The sequence below is a fragment of the Aptenodytes forsteri genome, unplaced genomic scaffold (genome assembly GCF_000699145.1).
Source record: "Aptenodytes forsteri isolate BGI_AS27 unplaced genomic scaffold, ASM69914v1 Scaffold119, whole genome shotgun sequence".
NCBI classification, from domain to species: Eukaryota; Metazoa; Chordata; class Aves; order Sphenisciformes; family Spheniscidae; genus Aptenodytes; species Aptenodytes forsteri.
In genome coordinates this window covers 4116715-4136715 of record NW_008796165.1, presented here as the reverse complement: position 1 = coordinate 4136715, position 20001 = coordinate 4116715, and the positions used below count along the sequence as shown (strand labels likewise).

The following is a 20001-nucleotide window of genomic DNA, read 5'->3' as shown; positions in this document are numbered from 1 at the left end:
TGTTATTTTGGGGCCAGTGCCCCAGCCATTACTAAAAGCTGTTAACTTCATATCTGAATGAGGAAATATACACCACAGAACATTAAACCATTTATATTATATATATGTATATATATACTTTTTTTAAACTAATGACTTTAATGCCAAAACTTTGCTGAACCAAGAAAAATATGGGTTTAATGTTCTCTGCTCATTTTTTTTTTCTTCTTTAAAAAAAATACAACCCAAAAAAAAGAAATGGAAACTTATTAGTATGTAATGTTTGAGTCTATCCCATTTATACACAACATTGTAAACATATATAATCTATATTACATGTGCTTCATTTCTGCCTGGGTGTGTTTTTTTTTCTTTAAACCTTTTTTTATCACTAGAACACCACAAAAAACCAAAACAGAACCAAACCAAAAACCAAACCAAAACAAATAAAAACAAAACAAAAAACTGAACAAAGAACACAAGTTACAGGTTATTTAACATCTTTCTGTCAAGGGTCCCTTCCCCAGTCTCCTGGGGGCAGAGTGGTCAACAACACAGTCCAAAGGAGGGCTCACGAGCCATCCGCGATGCAAAGCCAGCGCCAGGGAATGGGTGGATGGGAAATACTGGTTTTAAAAAAGGGGGCTTCACAACAAAGGGTTTGGTTTTGCCCGCTGCAGATGCTGAAGGAGGTCTCAACACGCGGGACCTGGGAGCCGAGGCTCCCCACTGCTCCTGTATCCTCGAGTCCGTGTCTGGAGTCTCTGTTTTTTTTTTTTTGTTGTTTTTTTGTTTTAATTTTAAAACGTCTTTTTTTTGTTGCTGTCGTTCTTCTCCCCCTTGGTGTGATGAGCTGAGCCGAGCAGCTGGGTCCTGCTCTCCCGCTGGGTCCTTCATAAGTAGATGCGCCGAAGGTCTCCAGGAGACGTGATGGTGTTACACTGGGGACAGAGCTTCTTGGCACCCTGCAACCGGCAGACGAGATGAACAGCATGAGAGGGTGAAGGAGGACAACCCGCATGACTCTGCTCTCGGCCTGGGATCTCAGGGCCAGCACAGGAGCAGGGGGAGCAAGGCCACCCCCCTTCCCCAGACAGGGCCGTGCCCTCCCAACAGCGGGCACAAGCTGTGAGAAGGGGGAGCCCCGACGCCTTCCTTGCCTGCCCTGCAAGACCCTCGCCCACTCCAGTCCCTGGCATGAGGCGGCTGGGCAGGCAGGAGCTCTGTAGGAGCCTGAAACCCAGAGCCAGGACACATCACCAAACTCAGCAGCTCCGGGGAGAGGAGTCTCTGCAGACAGATTGGCCTGAGCCCCCCGTCCCACTGCACCGTTGTCGCTAGCTGCCAGGCAGATCTGCTCCTTCCTGCTTCCCTTGCTCACCTGCAGCCCCTGATGAGCCAGTTCAGGTCACCGAGCAGGCAGAGGACCAACCCAGCCAGAACAAGCGCAATTTTCAGCTGGTTCATGGTGGGGTTGGAGCATCCCTTTCAGGGCAGCATGCTGGGGGACTGCCTCGGCCATCCTGCGAAAGCCCCAGAGCTGCTGGCATGAAGGAAACCCCCGTCCTGTCCTCCCCCAGCTCGCAGAGATGCTGCGGTGATGAGTCTGTTCTGCCAAGGTGACCTGAAACCGGTAAACTGTGAACTGGGGAGAGGTAATGGGCGGCCGACATGAACACTACATGAAATAAAACAAGGGCTGATGTGCCATCTGTCACTGAGCCTGACAGCAAGAGGGTGTTAATAAGCCTCAGAATCGGGGTCAACCTAAGCCGGTCATCATTAGATTGGCAGATGTGACAGACAGTTGATGGGAAAAATGACAAAAAAAGATGGCTCTGCTGCGAGGCAGCCTCCCATCTACAGCAGCAGCAGTGCAGGAAATTGGGATGCCCTGGCTTTCAACACCGACCGCAGCCTCAACACGACCTCTCGCTGCACAGAACTGAGCACAGGCTCTGTCCGAGCACCCCGAGTTTTGCTCGCTGCTGTCAGACAGGCCCTTCCAGCAGCTAACACCCAGCGCTCGCCATGACAAGCGAGCTGACAGGGATGCAACATGCTGTGTGAGAGCCTGCCGGCTTGCACAGGGCTTGCTGGCAGAACTGAAGCCATTCGGTTCAGCGATGCTGCTGCTCTCCCTTAGCAGGGCTTGTTTCAGTACCTGCAGCACTGAGTGCGGCAGCTTGCAAGAGGCGGACTGAGTAGCAGGGCAGGACCGTGACCTGCCACGCTGCTTTGGTACTGCTACCTGCATTTGGGGACACCTCTAGCAGAGGAGCTGGCACTGCTGCTTACGAAAGGCAAGCGTCCTTAGAAAAGGTCCTTTCTGCTCTGGGACAACACCTGCAGAGAGAGGGACAGGGGCTTTCTCCCCTGGAAGCTCCCCGGACTAAGAGGAATCTGGAGGAGAGAGTCCCAGGTACAGAAAATTTACACAGGTGCAAGTAATTCACAGGGATGTCACTCCAAAGAGGTGCAAGTGATGTTTGCTCTGTGGTCTTGAGTACTATTGAAACGTCCCTGCAGACCAGCCTTGAACCAGCCCCCTCCCTGCTCCCAGTGCACATTATTCCTGGCAGACATGGACTTTGCACGTTTGCTGTTCTCCGAGCTTCGGACTTCTGAGTAATTAGGTTCCCATTTCATACCCCTTGCTGCTAGCAGCTGAGCCGCTGCCCCGATGCATGTAGGAACCACGGGCACCTGCACCTGAGATCTAAAACAGCCACACACAAAGTGCAGTTGAACTAGAGATGAATGAAACACATAATGGACACCCAAGACACTTTGGACATCACTCTCAGGGTGAGTGACAGACTGGCAGTGGGACAGACCACTGGTGGTCTGCATGGTGCATCTGGTTCTGGTGCTGATGCCTGTGGGCACATCCTTCTAGCAGCCCAGGACCTATCTTATCCCACTCTAACTACTGTACCTGTTTAGATTTTCAGCTTTTTGGGGCAGGGACCATCTCACTCTGCCCGTGCAACGCATCGGGCAGCCCCATGCACTGGTCTTCACGGAGTGGACTTGGCATGCTGGATTCTGGGAAGCGCATGCACAAATCACAACTGGAAAGAAAGGCTTAAAACCCTGACGAAATCAAAGACTGACTGCACTGGACTTTAACAGAGCCTGTTTATATAACACGCCTCTTCGCTTGTGCTCAAGACCAGAGCTTTGGGTCGCCAGCATCAGAAAAGGGCCAGCTCTAACCCTGCATGTCCCAGTAAAAACTTCCTGCAGCAGCTACAACAGGTAGGAGAGGAAAATCTAAACATCTGCCCCTTCTGCCACCTTTAAAGCTATTGTGGGCCGGGCTACACAGCAGCACTGCCAAGGAGGGGCTCACTAATCTGGATGCAAATGCCACGAAACAGCCTGTTTCAGTTGAGTCCCTGCTCAGGCCTGCATCGCCATGCAGCTCCTTGGTCCTCAGAGGCTCCTGTTGCATCTGGTTGGCCTCTTGGCATCGTCTTTGTAGCTGCAGGGTCCCAGGGGAAGTGGCAGGGAGGTGCTGAGGAATTAATTCACAGCATGTTGTCAAAGGGGCAGCAGTTGGCAGCTGCCCGTTCGAGCTTTCCTGTGTGCCCTGACAAGCGGAGGTAAGTGTGCATGGGGACTGTAAGGCATTCCAGATGTGACTACTGCACGCATCTGTGTCCATCCTCTCCTTCCCAAGACAGGCACAGCTTATTGGCAAGAGCAAAGCATCCAACCAAGTAGCTGGAGCTTCTGCCTCTCTGGACAACACACCAGGGAGAGGTCACCTTCAGGACCAGTTCCCTGATCCATCAAAGGCCTCAGCCTGCCTTCAGTCTGGGGCAAAGGATGACGGAAAGTGGTTGCTGCCACTTAAAACCATGCCCCCCTATTCCTCAGTGCTCCTGTGCAAAGCTGAAGAGCACTTTAGCAGTTATTTTCCTTTAGCTCTGCTGAAGTTGGAGATGTTTGGCTGTAGGTGGTGGGGAGGAGCACTGAACACCCTTGAGTTCATTTTTGCTAAAAGCAAATCTCAGCTGCTGCCATCTCGCTGTCTCGCATCTCATGCTCCGTTCTGGGATTTGGAGGTGGACTGAGACAGCTGCAGGCAGATGTGTGTGACCCATAGCGAGGGCAACCTTGCTAACGCAGGCTAGAGAGCTCAATGTGGGTAATTTTGGAAGGATAGATTCCTGAAAACCCACCCTGCCCAGGTCTTTCCAAAGGCTAAGCAGGTGCTTGCTGTAAGCACAAGTCCTCTGCACTCAGCCCACAGGATGGCAGAACAAGCCTGATTAAACCGACGGCAGCTTTGCTCCTCTCTTCCGTGGCAAAGCAAGGTCAGGTATGTAATTCCTTCACACCACAGGGAAAGGGAAGATGGGTGGATTTATCCTGCCAGACCCCAGGATCTCTGTCCCGGAGATCTGCTTTCTGCACCACATGCTGATGGCTTTAGGGGGATCCACTCTCCCCACCTAAGGCTGAGAGCTGCACATGGGCAGCCAGGGCCAAGTTTTTGACCACGCCAGAAGGCAGAACCCAACCACATGTAGCTTGACCCATTTTCTGCAAAAGCTACATGATCGCAGATTGATTTAGGGCAGTGGTGGATGTTGTTTCACCTGCACGTGGGAACGGCAGCTCATCTTGAGCTCTGAAGCCCGGGTACATTGGAGGGAACAATGGCATCCTAGAGAGCTTCAGCAGTCTGGCCTGAACGCTGCGCAGGCTGACTGCACATGGCATGCCGGGCCCAGGTCTCTGGGTCTCCCTAGTACTTATGCTCGGTATTAAACAGTTCAAGCAAAAATAATGACTTTGGACCCTTGGGGAAGCCTTTTTCTTTTTTCTTTTTTAAATAAAGCTGTCATCCTCTGCACACATAAGCATGTGTGTTAAATTCAGAACTAAGTCCTGATTTTTTCTTTCTAGATTGAAATTGCTCAGAACCTTGTTCCTTACATCTGACTTTTCGGTGTAGGTGTACAGCATTTATTGGCACTAGCATTTAAGCTCTCCTCTCTTGTAGAGAGGCACATAAGCTTGTACACACACACACGCTGGCACAGGCACAATGAAAAAGCGTTTGCTCCCCCACTGCTCACCTGCCAGCTGGGGTTACTAAACTTTTCCCTTGAAATAAAAATGCTGTGAAATAATAAGTCCCACCTGTCGGCCATTTCTTTCTTTCTTTTTTTTCCAGGTCCTTCTGCTCCTTTCATCATAGCTTCATGGAAAAGCCTTGATGTGTTATAGCTGCGTGTGCTAGAGTAAAGGCCACCTCAGCTTTTCCATTATAAACCCCAGTTTTGAGGGGTTTATAAAACTCTGCTGCAAGAAGTTTGCTCCAGGGCTGTTACAAAGCAAAGAAAAGGGGCTGGAACCAGGATGGAGTTTATTTTTTCTCCTCCTTTCTTAATTAAAATTTGGCAAGTGATTGATCCACAATACAGGCTAATCACTTGGGGTAGTAGTTTGAAAAATACATTAACGAGAGCTGAGATGTTGAGAAGTCGTTAGGGCTCACATGGAGCCAGGAAGGATTGGAGTATTTTGTCTTAAAGTTGCCTCTTAAAAAAAAAAAGGCATGACGTCTGCTATAAATTGGCTAAAGCAAGAAAACTCAAAAGGAAGGATTTAGGCACTTCCTGCTGTCCTGTGGGTCTAAAAATGGGCAATTTCCAAGCAGAATATGCTACCAGGCACAGAGAATAAAGACACACGGACAGAGCAACTTCGCCTACACAGTGCCACTGTCAAACCTGGGCTCAAAGCTCGCCTATTTTATAGGAAGGAAAACCAAGGCAGAGAGATGACAGAAGGGACCCAAAGCAAGAGCCAGCTTCTGCCAGAAGAGGAATCGAACTCCAAGATCCAATTCTCAACCAAGGCGACAGCCCCCTCTCCCCACGCCTGCACACGAAGTGGCAGCTTCTCCTCTGCAAATGCTAATTCCCAGAGAAGCAGCCGTTCACCACCGCCGTTGTCAGGTATTATGGTTAAAGCAATCAGGAGAGCAACCTTTTTCACAGAGCCTCCTCAAAGGGTGGAGCTCACCCCCACAGGCTGTTGGAGGCCAAAACTGAAATATGTTAATAAATAACCGGGCAACCTCATGGCAGATAGGAACATCATGAAGGATCAAGCGCAGCATCCTCCATGCAGCTGCTGACTCAGGAGGTCCCTATGTTGCTGGAAGCACTGAGGAAATCACCCAGAAGGATTGCTCTGTATCTGCGCTGTTTCTTACAAAAATACTCCAGCCCGCATGGGATATACGGTATTACAGCCTAGAAAAAGCGACAAGGCTAAGAACGTAGTAGTGTAACCTACCAAAGATATAAATGTGTCAACTGCAGAGCATACATATCTATTGATGGATCCCCTGGAAGCATATTCTGTGATGAAGAAGGCTTTTTAGAAGTCATTTTTTCCTGCTCTTGCAGTTGTCATTTTCAAATAAGCACAAGACAGGCAAGTACAAGCCTGGGGTCAGCAAATACACATAGGAAATGCCGGACCTGGCTGTGCAGGCAATGGGGGAAACTCAGCAAACCGCACCTGCTCAAATAAACCTGCCCTCTTTCAGCCCCTGCATGCCTGCACCCACCAACAGCTCCATCACCGGCAAACAACAGCCTGACTTAGCTTTTAACTCCATTTACTTCGTAAGGAAGGATACCAGGGTTTGGGAGATCACAGAACCACAGCTCAGAGGGACATCAAGAACTCCCTGACCCATTCCCCCAGCAAGATCTCCTCAACCTGAATTACTGCTGATGGACATGCATCAAACCTGTTCTCACAAACCTCCAAGGATGGAGGCTCCAAACCTCCCCAGCAAAGCACTGCAGCAGATTGCCAACCTTTACTGTCAGAGCACACTTCCCAGGAGAAGGAAAATACAAATCTCACCCACTAGTAGCTGTAGGGTCCATCTCGGTTAATGGGGAAGGATAGAGAAGGGGCAGACAAACCTCTTCCAGAGGGAGATTCATCCCCCATCACCCAGTGACTCAGGGCTGCAGTCCAACAACCAGTTGAGGACAGACACCTGCCGCGAGGACGGTTGAATTTCAGGGAAATGAACCCCACCTCCTGCTGCCCAGGCTAAGCCTCCCTCCTGCAACACCATTTCCCCTCCTGCCTTTGAAGAACCTGCACCTGTTTTCAGGGGTTTCCAAAAGGGATCACAGGGAAGTCACTCCAGGCTAGCGTCCCAGTTTCTGCATAACTTGAAGATATCAACTAGCTCCCTGCATGCAGGATGGCTGAATGAAAAATGTCACTGTGTTGAGTGCCCCAGACAACCAGCAAGTAGGGAGTAGCAAGCTCATTGGTGTGGTTTGACACAGCAATGCAAAACCAGCAGACAAACCCAGCTGACAAAACAGCTAATACGATTTCCTGGGAAACCAGGCACAATCACGTGGCATCAAGCAACACATTCTTGTACCCCTCTCCCTGTCTCCATTCCTGTTGTGCCTACAACCACAGAGCTGCCCACAGCGTACGCAGCATACAGCACAACTTTAGCCTGTGGTCTGCCACAGCCCTCAGGCAGACTGGTTCTGCTCACAGAGCAAGTGGAAGGACAGAAAATCATTCACTCATCATGTCCTGACGCTGAGTGAAGGGATGGTTCCTCCCTTTCTCCATGGCCACCCTGAGGAGGACCGTCTAACCAAGCAGCTTCTATTGGCACTGAGGTGCTGGCTAACTCGGCAAGCACCACGATCTTGGTTCTCTTAAGCCATCTCCAGGGTCCCTTTCTGTGACCCCAGCCTTTCCTTCACGTTAATCCAACACAGCAACAGGAGACAGAGATGGAGTCTGCTCTGGTGGATGTTTCATCCCCAGAACTTGGAGCCGGTTTGATGCATTGAGCTCTAGTATAACGGTACCTAAGCTAGAGAGCCCAGCAGCCATTTGTAGAGTTGGTGGTTAAAAATGTCTCCCCCCTCCCTTAGCAACAGAACAGTTATAATTTGGAATTGGACATCAAGAGCCAAAAGTCCAAAAATTGTATTTTCAGAAAGCCTAAGTGTTTTAAATCCAATCTTCATCAGCGCCCTAGACACCATGGAAGTCAGAGGACACTAGAGACGCTCAGATCATTGTATCATCGTATCTTAGAAAACGTTTAAACCTTAAACCTTTTAAAAACCACTTCACCTCCTCTGGTCCATAGACAGATGTAAGCACCAAATTTCACCCCATCTTCAATACCCTGCAGAGGTTTAGAAGTGCTCCCAGGCACTCTGAGCCTTCAGTTCCAAGGCCTTGTTCAATACATGGTCCTCCCTCTCTCTCTCACAAACACGCTCACACTCTAATTTAATATTAGATCTTGGCTGGGCATATAAACCACAGGCGCACAGGAGAAAGGGGACTTTTCACCAGCAGGGATGGCAGATCTCCAGAATGTTCAAAAGGGGCCGGAAGCCCGACACAACCCGCCCGCCCCAACTCCTATTAACTCCAACAAATTGTTTATTGCACAACAGAAGAAAAATGTTGCCCCTCTCCCCCAGCCAAGTCTTTCCATGTGTGCTGCACGCGTGGGCTCCCTCCTCCTGCCCCTGCTGGGGAGCCAGCTTTATACCCAGGGAAAGGTAACAGCAGCGATTATTACACACACTATCCCACAGCTCCTCGCTTGTTAAAAAAAACAAGAGTCTCTTTTGTGCCCGAAATAAAAGGAGATACCTTAATTAGAACAATGCAGGTTGGTGAGCATTAAACACTGAGCCCAGCTGCTGTATGCCATTAAATTCATAAAAAAGGAGGGGGGAAGGAGGGCAGTCTTAACGAGATTACACACATTGACTTTGATCAAGACACAAAAGCACCAAGGCGTTCCAGGGTTTTTATTGCTGTCTTCGGGCTACATTTTAATGGTTACATTAGAAACATGCGAACACAGGCTGGGAGATTTTTTTGAGACGGGAGAGGGAGTGCAAGCATGCCTTGTGAAAAGGCCTGGTTTAATAAATTGGGGGCTGCAGGGAGAGGCTAGGGCTGGGGAACACATGAGTAGCCACTTATTAATTGCTTCCCCTATGCAAGTGCCAAGTCCTAATACGATGTCTTGCTGGACTATTCCCATCCCGCCTGCTTGGTCAGCAGAAGAGCCATGTGCGGATAGCACACAGCCAGCTTGATCCTCACGGATATCTAGAGGGGAGATGGCTCCCCCTCTGCAAGGGTAAATGCTATCCCCTGAGCACCTGGAGTGGGACTTCCCAGTCCTTATGAGCAGCTGTGACCACTGCACATGAAACAAAGGGGCCAGACTGAAGTTGAACTAAGTTGCTGCTGAGCCTAAGAACAGCCTGAAATCGGAGCTACAGATTTAGAAGATGACTTGAGGCTTCTGGGAAGAGGGGAGGACAAAGACTTCAGAGTAAAGAAAATGAAAAAGAAATTAGTGTTTTATCCTCCGCTTGTCACACTGCTGAAGGACAACATTACTCTTCACTTAGCAAAGGTGGCAGAGCACACATTCATCCAAACATCTCACAGCTACGTACCCACATATGTGTCTTTTATAACATGCTGCTAAAATGTTTACAAAAGCTTGTATAATCTAAATAGTGACGGGGTGTAGCTGAAGAGCTATAAAATACAGCCCAAGGGATAGCCAAGTTATTGAGTTGCTATTAGTACTTCAAGCCCACAGGCACTTCACCGTCCTGGTAACTTTTCTTGGACAAGACTTTTAAAAGGCAGGATTTAAAGGAGCATGATCGGCTTAATCGTAATTCCAAGCGCACAACGTGCTCTATAAAGTAGATTTTGTAATGCCTTACAGGAACAGTTTTTAGGAGTGGCATTCCCTTACATTTTTTGCAACCCAACACCGTATCATCTTGCTGGCAAGAGAACTAGAAAGCACAACTGACTATTTTCCACTCCCCAACCTGAATAAAATGAAAGCTTGAAAATCAGCTGCACAGGGGAAATGAAAGGCTGATTATAAAGCCCACAGTTTTAACAAAGGAAAGGAAAACACTTTATTTAATAACACCTTGAATTTTAACCTGATGTCCTTTAATACGTATATAAATTACTACTGCATTGGGTCACCTATTCAATGTTCAAGGTAGTCCCCAATCTTCCAAACAGAATGGCATATGCTTGAAAACTGCACAGTGCTATTTCAAATAATCTGAAAAATACAGATTCAAATTCATAAAAGCTCCCTTCCATATCATCTCTCCTGAAGATGATTCCCTTTGCTTCAGGGGAATATTAGGTTTCTCAGAAGCTACCCATTCCGCGAATCTCAGTGGATTTGGCCTCCACTCTCACAGCTTTACCTCTCTGCATGGATGCCCCACAGGAAATTACTGTAAGGCAAGGTTGTCCCCGGCACAGAGCTCTTACATGAGCAATGGCTGTCCCCACAGCAGCAGAGGAGCAAGCAAGGGGCAGGACTGCACTTTGGTCACGACGACTCAAACGAAAGTCACTCAAGTCAAAGCTAGAGCGGGGTGTTAAACAGCAAGGCTTGGGAATTCTGCAGGCACAGCACTCACATTGTTTAAAATAAAGCAAAAAGCACCTTTCCCGTGGTGATTTAAATAAAGTATCCCAGAAGAGAGGAAAAAGCCTATAACTCAACAAGAAAGTAACCAAGAGCCTCACCAGAGTCCGCAGCCAGCATTCTTCACAGTGCACATGCCAGCACTGAATCGAAGTCAGGGGCATTGTGTAGGAGTCCTGAGGAGAAGAAGCAAACAGGTTATTTCCACAGTAGGGATCTACTGATTCTTCACTCCCAAACCCATCACAACACCTTTCTTTGTGGGTAACATTGCCTTGTATTTTGTATTTAAAAAAAAAAAAAAAAAAGCTTGTGTAATATGTAAGTTTGTATTTTTGTAATGTTTGTGTAGTAGAGGCAGAAAGTCTCCCGCAGTCCATTTTTCTGGCTTCCCAGAACTCCTGTTGGAAGCCCATAATCCACTCAAGCGGTGACCTGGCTCAGCAGTTATCGCAAGAGTATCTGAAGTTGCTGTAGCCACCTTCCATTATTCCCATCAGAAAGGTCACCAGATCATACAAAAACCAGTGACAGGGAAAGATTAACCCTTATCACAACTCTTAGCTCTGCAGGAACAGCTTAACTACATCCCAAGAATGCTGCTGCTATTTCAGCAGATGCGCCTTCTCTTGAGTATTTTCTATCATTGCCAATAAACCTCTGGAAATCAGCAGCAAGCTGTCGTCCCTTCTGTGGGATGAGAGACGGGGACTGCACCCCCATACCTACAAGTCGTGAGCTGGGAGAGAGAGCACCATGAATCAAGCTGAAGTTGCAGAGGGAGCCCTTCGCCAAGCAGAATTTTCTCCCACTATCATCAGACTAAAAACCTAAGAGGATATGCAAAGCTTTGCAGGCTCAGACCATCAGAGGGAGCTGCTGCCCTTCTTTAAGAAGGCCACAGCATCACCACAGAGCAAGCAGGACATCGACAACTTTTAAATGCTCAGGCAACATTCCTGTTTCCAAATGATCCAGTGGGTCTCAGATCACAGATTCTGCTCTCTCCTATGTATGTAAATCTGCACAAGCAGAAAGAAGATGCTGGTATCGGCGAGTTTTCTACAGGAAGGCTGAAAGTCTTCCGAAGTTGGGGCTTTCTTGCCCTGGATACAGATGGACAGCTACAAATACCAGTGGAACCATGTAATGCATACAGAAATTTCAATTGCTAAAAAGACCGAGCACCTTCATTTGGAAGGCTAATCGGTGTATAGGGACAAAGATGAGTTCCCCCACTCCACCGGAAAAAGGACAGAAACTTCTCCCCTCCTCGGCAAAGATACCAAGACATTTCTGATTCATTACCACAAGTGGAGTGCTACTCACCATGCAAATGAGACATTTATAGCGGTCCCCACGGGAAAGCTGCCTTTCTAACTCACGGACACGAGCCTTTAACGCTTCAAATGTTGTCACTGCAGAGTCTTCTGTAATTCTGCAAAAGATGATGGAGAGTGAGCATCACTGAGCACACAAGATTGTTAAAAGTTTTGCGGAAAAACGATCCCACAACAGGTACCGCAGAGGAAATGGCAACATTCGAACTAATACATCTAACTTGGGGTGAAGAAGAATTCCTGAAAAGCCCAGTGTGAATTCTTTGAGGTGTCCTACTAAACACTTCCGAACACATCAGGACAGAACACAACGGGGCTGGGGTTGCCAACTTCATACAGAGCAAGTTTCCACAAGACACAGACATTTAAAGAACAGATTTTTTTGTTTGTTTTTTGTTTTCTGCCTCTTTTCTTGTCTCCCTTAAGAGACTCCTCAGGACCAAATGCTATGGACAAAGTTCTGTATATTGCTCTAAAGCTGGTGAGATAACTTTCTGTGGGCAACAGGAGCTGCTCTTCCTCTTAGAGAATGGAGGTTTTGCTGGCTGTCAACCTTGAAACACAGAATCAGCTCATTACACGGGATCAACACAATGCTTTTGTATTAAAGAAACCCCTAGCTTTTTGGGTTCTAATACTGAAAAAAAGGAGAAACCAAAAGCAATGGACACTGTGCCAACAAGGTGGCTATAAAAGCAGCTTTACAATCTCTGCTTTCCCATTTCCTAGGGTCATTTTTGATGGGCAGCATTATCTTTTTTGTCACAGAGGTGCTGTGCTGAGGGCAGGCAAGTGTATTTTCATGGTTCTGCGAGGCTGGTGAAAAGCAACTTGCCAACCTAAAAGCAAGGGCAGACAGCAATGCTTAGCAAATGAGATGCGGGGAACATTATAGACAAGGATGTGTCCCTCCAGCATGCTGCAAAATCCGATTTCTACACAGTGCAGATATAGGGAGGGGCCCTCAAGCATTCCCCAGAAAAGGTTTAGAGTATTGCATTGACATTAAGACTTTCACTCTTGCGAAAAAACAAAACAAACCAGCAATTTTCATGTACGCCAGTGAATTTCAGGCCTGTCCAAGCAGACACCAGCTCAGAAGAACCTGAAGAGTACCTCACCACCAAAAGCTGCATCAATCACAACATAACCCACAGTGGCACCTATGTGTTCTACCTTTTTAGAGGATGATTCATCAACAGGTGGCTAAAACATGGGTCTAGTGGAATTACTACAACCAATAAAGTGAGCTGCAATCTCAGCACTCCCGCTGCACGCACACACTCGCTCCTTTGTTCATTAGTCACTTGCCGCCGGCACGCAGGGAGGGATCTGAGGTATCTATCTCCCACGAGGTGATTCTGCTGGCTTTTCCCAAGGCTCTGGAAACAGAGCTAGTCGAAAAAATCTTGAGTGATTTTTCTAATTATGACACTTCAGAAAAAACCTGGAGCTGCAGGAGTGCACATGGTTAAGTACCAGTGTTATAAAGCTCCTCCAGCTTCACTCCTACCTTTGTACAGATCAGACACTCTGCACGAGCTAACCGAGGAGAGACCTTCATCAGAAGGAGATCCATTGCAAATGACAGTTGCTAGGAAATGGTAACAATTTTAAAACTGCAAAAAAGGCAAAGAAATACACATCCCGTGATAGCCTAGTGGGTGAGGACTGCCTGGGGACAGACACACTGTGGATTCAAGTCTTGGTATCAATAAATATTCTTTGGAGCAAAATTAAAGAGCTTCAGTAGGACTCAGCGCTCCCCGCTGTGAAACACCCACTTGCTCCTACTCATTGGTATAAATTATTATCATCTCCCAGTTTGGGTTCTCACCCTCAAGGAAGAATTGTTAGTGTTTTCAAAGAAAGTCTAGAAAGGTGTCAGTTTTGCCCAAGGAAGAAACAGAATTATTTATTTATAGCTTGAAGATTATTGTCAGATGAGAAAATTGTTTCCCTTCCAGCCTGGCCCATCAACAAGCTGACGCTGGATGAAGGCTGCAGTTGAATTTGACTTTCTGGAATCCATTTCTCCTTCCTGCATGCATAAGGGCACTGGAGTTTTCAAAGGCAGTGAGTGTGGCTCCTGCCCAAAGTGAGTGGCAAGCAGAACCTCAACCCTTGCTAAATTCTCCTATTACTATCCCTGGAGCTATCTGTCCTCCTCTGAAGGGCAGGCGACTCAGCAAGGAAAGGGAAAAGTGGAATCCTTGAGCAGATCCAAGCAAAGGCCAATTCATCCCCAGTCCCAGCCCAATAACAGTCAAAGCTTGAAAAGGAAAAATTTGCCTCTGCAACAACTAGAGGAGATAGAAAATGGCTTGTTTATAGAAGTCTAAATGGCTGACCCCCATCGGCCAATTTCGGAAAGTCTCTGAGATAATCGCACCTGTCCAGTAATAAACGAATGAATCAGAAAAGGAGGCTGAATAGAGGTATAAGCAATAATGCTCAGAGGCTGCCTGATACAATGGCCAATCAATAGGAGGGCTGTAGATCAGGGTGCTAGTTAGCTGGAAAATTACCGCACCGCTGCGTGCGTCACGCTGTAGGGATCCTGGACAATCAATGTGGGAGGTATTGATTTAGTTATTATCACTTCATACGCTCCAGACATTGTTAAATATACATTTATTAACAAGACTGGGGTGCATTGGTAAGAGAGGGAGCTTTAGCCACTGCAGTATCTCCCAGCGCTGATCAAAGCTCAGCTGTGACAGACTTTAAACTCCATGTTCTCCCTGCCAAGCGTGCTCTCAGGACAAATCCTGACGCACAGCATAGTGCTGAAGACGCAGCTCCTGTCTCACAAGAGAGAGATTTTGGCCACAAGTGAGTTTTTTGCACTTGAGATTTCAGGAAAGCCTCCTGGAGCAGCAGCAACCAGGGACGTGGTGGCCAAGGGTCAACCCAAAGTGAGCGATAATTGCATGGTTGCTTCCGAAAAGCCAGAGGAAATGAGGTCAAGGGAAATAGGGAGAACATTAGTAAATAAAGGAAACTGGAACTACCTCCAGGGATGGAATAAAGACAAGAGTCACTTCCCATGTGTCTGGCTCCCGTGGTGGCCAGCACACTTGGGACACATGCCATTCCATTTAGTGACATTTTACCGTCAACCTGCTGCTTGTATCCTAAAGATAAGCATCGCTTAGGAGCAACTCTTCCTGCAGCAGCAATCTCGGGAACTCCCTCAGGCTTCCCTCTTGCATGCACACCTCGTGTGCGCTTGCCCAGACACAGCTGGGAGCAGCCTGTGCAGTATTTTTACACGGTAATGCCGGGGTGGAGCGGAGGTCAGAAAGCCAAGCTCCACGGACGGGGTAAGGCTGTGTACAAGTTACGCTGCCAAGGGAGGCAGAGGGAATTACAGGGAAGGAGGAATTGGCTTCCACAGCCCTGCTCTCCCCGCTTTGCCTTGACCTCATGCTGGATGTGGGAGGACTCTTAACAATTTTGCACCTCAGCGCTCTGATTTTACATGTTTGGATATCACGTCATTTATCAGCTTCCAGAGAGATCTGCTGAGCACAACTACTGCCAAGAGCAACGCCTTGAGCCCCAGCGCTGGTGCTTCTCCAACCACACAGGTGTGAGCAGCCTCACTGATACCTGCATTGTCCTCCCTGGCTGAGAACGTATCAAGAGGGCACATCCATGCTCTACTCACTGTGGACCTACATCACCACAAACAGGGGAGCCTGAGCAAGACCATTTATACAAGAACAAAAACATGAAGGGAAGGCTCCTCGTGGAGGAAGCTTGGTCCTGCACTTCTCTCTGGACTTTGTGGATGACTCTTCAACAACTTGGCAGTCACAGTTGAGGATGCTGGGTACCAGGGAGCAAGTCTATGAGACCTGGCAGACAGCACATGATAGTTTTCAGTCTTTGTGCCCAATGCATGTTTTTCTACTGTTCATAGCATTTTCCCCTCAGCACTAAAAATAAGAACCAACTTTCTTCCTTTGAGCAAATCCTTGCTTTGTTCAGGTAAAAGGCCAGCAGAAGGACATAAAAATACCATGTAAAAGGAAGAAGGACCTATCTGTAGCTTTGAGCTGTTACTCAGCAATCACCTCCTGGGAAACTTGGAAACCACCCGCCCCCCCCCCCCCCTGCAAAAAAACTTTAACCCAAACGCTGGTTATTTGTCAAGCATTAGCATGCATGTGATCTTTGTTTCTCCAAATTAAATCGAGCAATTCCTACCCGCTGTCCCAGTGGGCAATCACAAGCAATTCCGTTAATTAAATTATCTCTGATTCTGCAGCTCTGGAATCTCTCAACTGACTAAGTCTGTGCTTTATCATCAACAAAATACTGGACCAAAAAGGAAACAAAAAAATGCTGATGTCAATGTGATTGGCTTCAGTTAACCCTTCCCAGCTGGATATTAAGGGCTGCTCAAGAAACTGTTAGACTGGAACGGGCCCAAGAGCAAGAGCCTTGTGCCAGAGATACCAGTAGCAGCTGTTCACTTGTGTTTCCTTTCCATTGTACAGAAAAAAATACATCACTGCATCCAGCCTATTTGAAAGCCACAGAAAGATGCAAACTATTAGCTGCTGAAGAGGAAGAAAAACACCTCAAAGATCAGTCAACCCCTGTGAATACCCATTCCTCCCCTTACCCATATCTCACTTGATGTACCCTGCTGTTGAGGAGTCTTCATAAAACATCCCCCTTTGGTTTATTTCAGCTGGATATAAATTTTCCTTTCTTCATAAACAGCCACACTGTACACAGCATTCCATAAATTTTTACAATTCCACTGTTTGTATGTACCTTGTAAAAAACGCTTAACACTGATTAAATGCACCACCAATAAAATTTCACGGGCTACTTTTGACACTTGATATTCTGACCTTCCTCTCTCTTCCTCATACATTTATTTTTGGTTTTGTATGCCTGTAAACACAGAGCAGCAGAGGGGAAAATGTACAGTACCACTGACAAACCCGAGAGTGATGTCTTTATTTTTAAACGAAGCCTTTATCTTCCCTTGTCCAAGGTGGAGAACCTGATCCCAGCAGAACATACATGCCATTTCTCTGCACCAGGGGCAGAGGTCAGGTCACTAGCAGCTTACATATCATAAATATTAGAAACAGACTGGTCGATGCTTTGAAGGCAGAGTCAAGCTAAAGTAAGATTCCAGGAGCAGAAAAATTGCTCCTGGCCATATCCAACCACGGCCGCAGATGACAATTAACATAACCACTACTATGCTGCAGAAGAGAAAGCCTAGTGCAGTCCTCGCTTTGTGGGGCACAAATGCTAAAGACTTGATAAAATGATCCAAAAAACGACCCCAACATCAGTGCACAATCATTTAATTGCAAGCCTTCTCTCATAGCCAATTTATGTTTGGGTGAGGGGGCAACTTCTTCAGAGTGGAGACCATGTTTTATTAGCCTGTAACGTGCTGCGCATAGCTGCTGTGACACCGGTAACACTGCGAAGTGGCAGAGCATGATGACGCTGTCTTGGCTCTCACTCATACGTTGTCTTCAACACAACTCCCTCGCTATCTGAGTTTCAAACACTAACTAAAAACAACCCTAAGGTTTCTAAGATAAGAACTGCTTCTATTTTCAGGCTGGTGAGAGAATCTGCTCCCTCTTTCAACGTAGCAAGCACCACCTGCAGCAAGTGCTAGAGCTAATAATACGGGGAGTTTATTTTGGCAGATGTGGGCGAGCACTACCGAAGTCAGTGCGAGATATACAGACACAAAGGCCTTTTGCACTCACTGGAGTGCAAGAACATAACATAAAGCTGAAAAAAAAAAAAGTTTGCTACTAACAAGCAAAACACTTAAGTTGACAAATGGGTTTTTAAAAGAAAAGTCACAAGTGGCTTTAAAGGGAAACGGAAACAGCTCAAGCATTGTCAGTATGTTAAGTCTCTGAAAGAACTCCAGTGTGAGGCACTGGTGGCAGATTGACTGCGAATCACCCCAGAACATGCGGGCTACCGGACTGGCATGATGCACTGAGATTTTATTTTACTAGATGAGCTGGCTATGGCAGAAGGGGCCAGATCCCTAGCAGCAGAAAACTGCCCAGCAAAACTGTTTGCAGTAGAGCCGTGTCAAAACACACCAAGTGAAGTTTAGACCCTCGGTCTGTGAGAATGTCAGTGCTAAAAGCAAATCTTCTGGCAAGACATCAATGTTTTAGGAGCTGGCTTCCCTTTTATTTAGCTAAAAATCTCATTTATTTGGTTTATTTGTTTTTAGACTAACCTCCTTTAAAAAGGCTGACTTATAATCCTGTAAAACACTGTCACATGTATTGAGGAAATTGGCAAGGATGCTAATTTATTGTCCTCTAGGAAAAAAAAAAGCCCTCTTTCCTTGATTAATGTATGTTTTTGTATTGTAAGATATTAAAGAATGTTGCTTCACCTGTAATTATAGAGAATAGTTTATTTTGGCAAAGTGCCCTGGCTTCTGGTTGCCAAGTTATGAATAATGCAATGTTCCCCATTCTAATTTCCGTGTTCTAAGTTGTGAATTTGGAGCGGGGTGCATGCAAGGGCACACAAACACGAGCCGAGGCGCTCTCAGTCATGAGCGCCTCTATTTTATGCTTGCTTGCACAACTTGCTAATACTGGCATCTGCTTGCCAAATTCAGAGTTTGCTTCTGACTAATTTCATCTTGATGCAAACCAAAAATGTTGTCTCTTTTTTTCCCCACAGAGGAATTATTTCTCTTACACTTGCATGCACCGTCGCAATACCACTGAGGGGAGCTTACCTCTGCAAGAAGGCATTTTAAGCCGCATTTAGTAGGGACTTGGGTAAAGATTCCCCAAAGAATTTAATGACAGAAGAATTCATTATGCTTTCATATCTCCTCCGCCTCTATAACACAGAGCCCAACAATGTCTTTACAGAAGCGGGAAGTAAATTCAGGCGCTGGCTCTTTCTCTCTCTCTTTTTTTTGGCCCGCGTTTCGCTGGGACACATGTGCCCAGCCCCAATCAAAACAGAGACAGATGGCACCGCTGATCATTCAGAATGGAAGGAGCCTCGGAGTCAGCATGTTTAGATGCATTTGTAGGGCTACGCAGTATCCGCTGGCCACTGGGACTGATTTAAAAAGGCGGCTAGTGAATGTCTGAGCTTGCGCCAAAATTTTAAATGTGCCATTTGAGCAATTATGGTTCGACATGAAAGCTGGGAGAAAGAATGCATGGGTCATTCTGATCTCGATTTAGAGACTATGTCCCCTGTTCCAAAGAGAAAATAAATGCAATCCCATTGCTTTACTGGAGCAGCTTTGGCGATAAAGTAAAAAGCCATACTACGGAAGAGTATTTTGCTGCAGCAAGGTTTTGTTGAGGCAGCACAGGCTGAGTTAGAAAATTATTCTCTAAACAAATTTCCTAAATAGAAATAATTGCACATTTAATGTGTTAATATCTCAGTTCACTTTTCAAATGTATCCTTCATCCTGGTCACCCTAATTGTATTCCTAACAGATCTGTGAAGGTGCATCATAGTCTCTATCTTAATACAAGCCAGAGCCACAAAAGGCAGACAGTGGAAATGGCAAATGCAGCTCCTCTCCCTCCTGAGGCACACGGGTTAGAGGCTCCAGCCTACTGAAACTTGCCTCCATCCACAAGTAAACATGTTTGGATTATGACCAAGCTCCACGTATAGCTAGGCAGGTATATTTTTCTACTGAAAGACTTACAGCAGCTGTAACCCACCATCTTACTGTGGCCTGGAGGTGGTCTGGGATTATTGGTAGCTTTGGCTGGACAATCAGGGCACAAAATCATGAAATATCCCTGAAGTGAAAGAGGAATAGCATATTCCTAGGGCTGAAAGGTGTTCAGAAGGTTGGACATGCAGCTGAGTCTTGTGGCCAGCCTCTGTGCACAATGAAATGCCTTCTACTCCCATGGCCTGCATCCAAACGGCCGAAACAAACAGGAAATATCTATGTTACTACAGCAGCACTCGGATTCATCTGCAGCCTTTTAAGGGCTTTACTGTGGAGGTGATATGCTTTCCAGAACTTCCATTCATGACCGCTGATTGGAGGTACACAAGGGCAGCGCGGTAACACGTCCTCCAGACAACAACTGCTGCTGCTGCTGCCCTAGAACTTTCACACTGTTG

The 20001-nt window shown here is 46.9% G+C and overlaps 1 protein-coding gene across 1 annotated transcript in view; it reads right to left on the bottom strand.

Moving 5' to 3' along the window:
• Positions 1-242: 242 nt before the first annotated feature.
• Positions 243-20001, bottom strand: part of RNF220 (ring finger protein 220) — a 242851-nt gene continuing 223092 nt past the window's right edge. Inside the window, exons 13-15 of the mRNA XM_009287448.2 lie at positions 11846-11954; positions 10618-10692; positions 243-944 (exon numbers count right to left, since the gene is read on the bottom strand). Coding sequence (XP_009285723.1) covers positions 873-944; positions 10618-10692; positions 11846-11954 — 256 coding nt within the window. The 3' untranslated portion in view covers positions 243-872. The remainder of the gene's footprint in view (positions 945-10617; positions 10693-11845; positions 11955-20001) is intronic.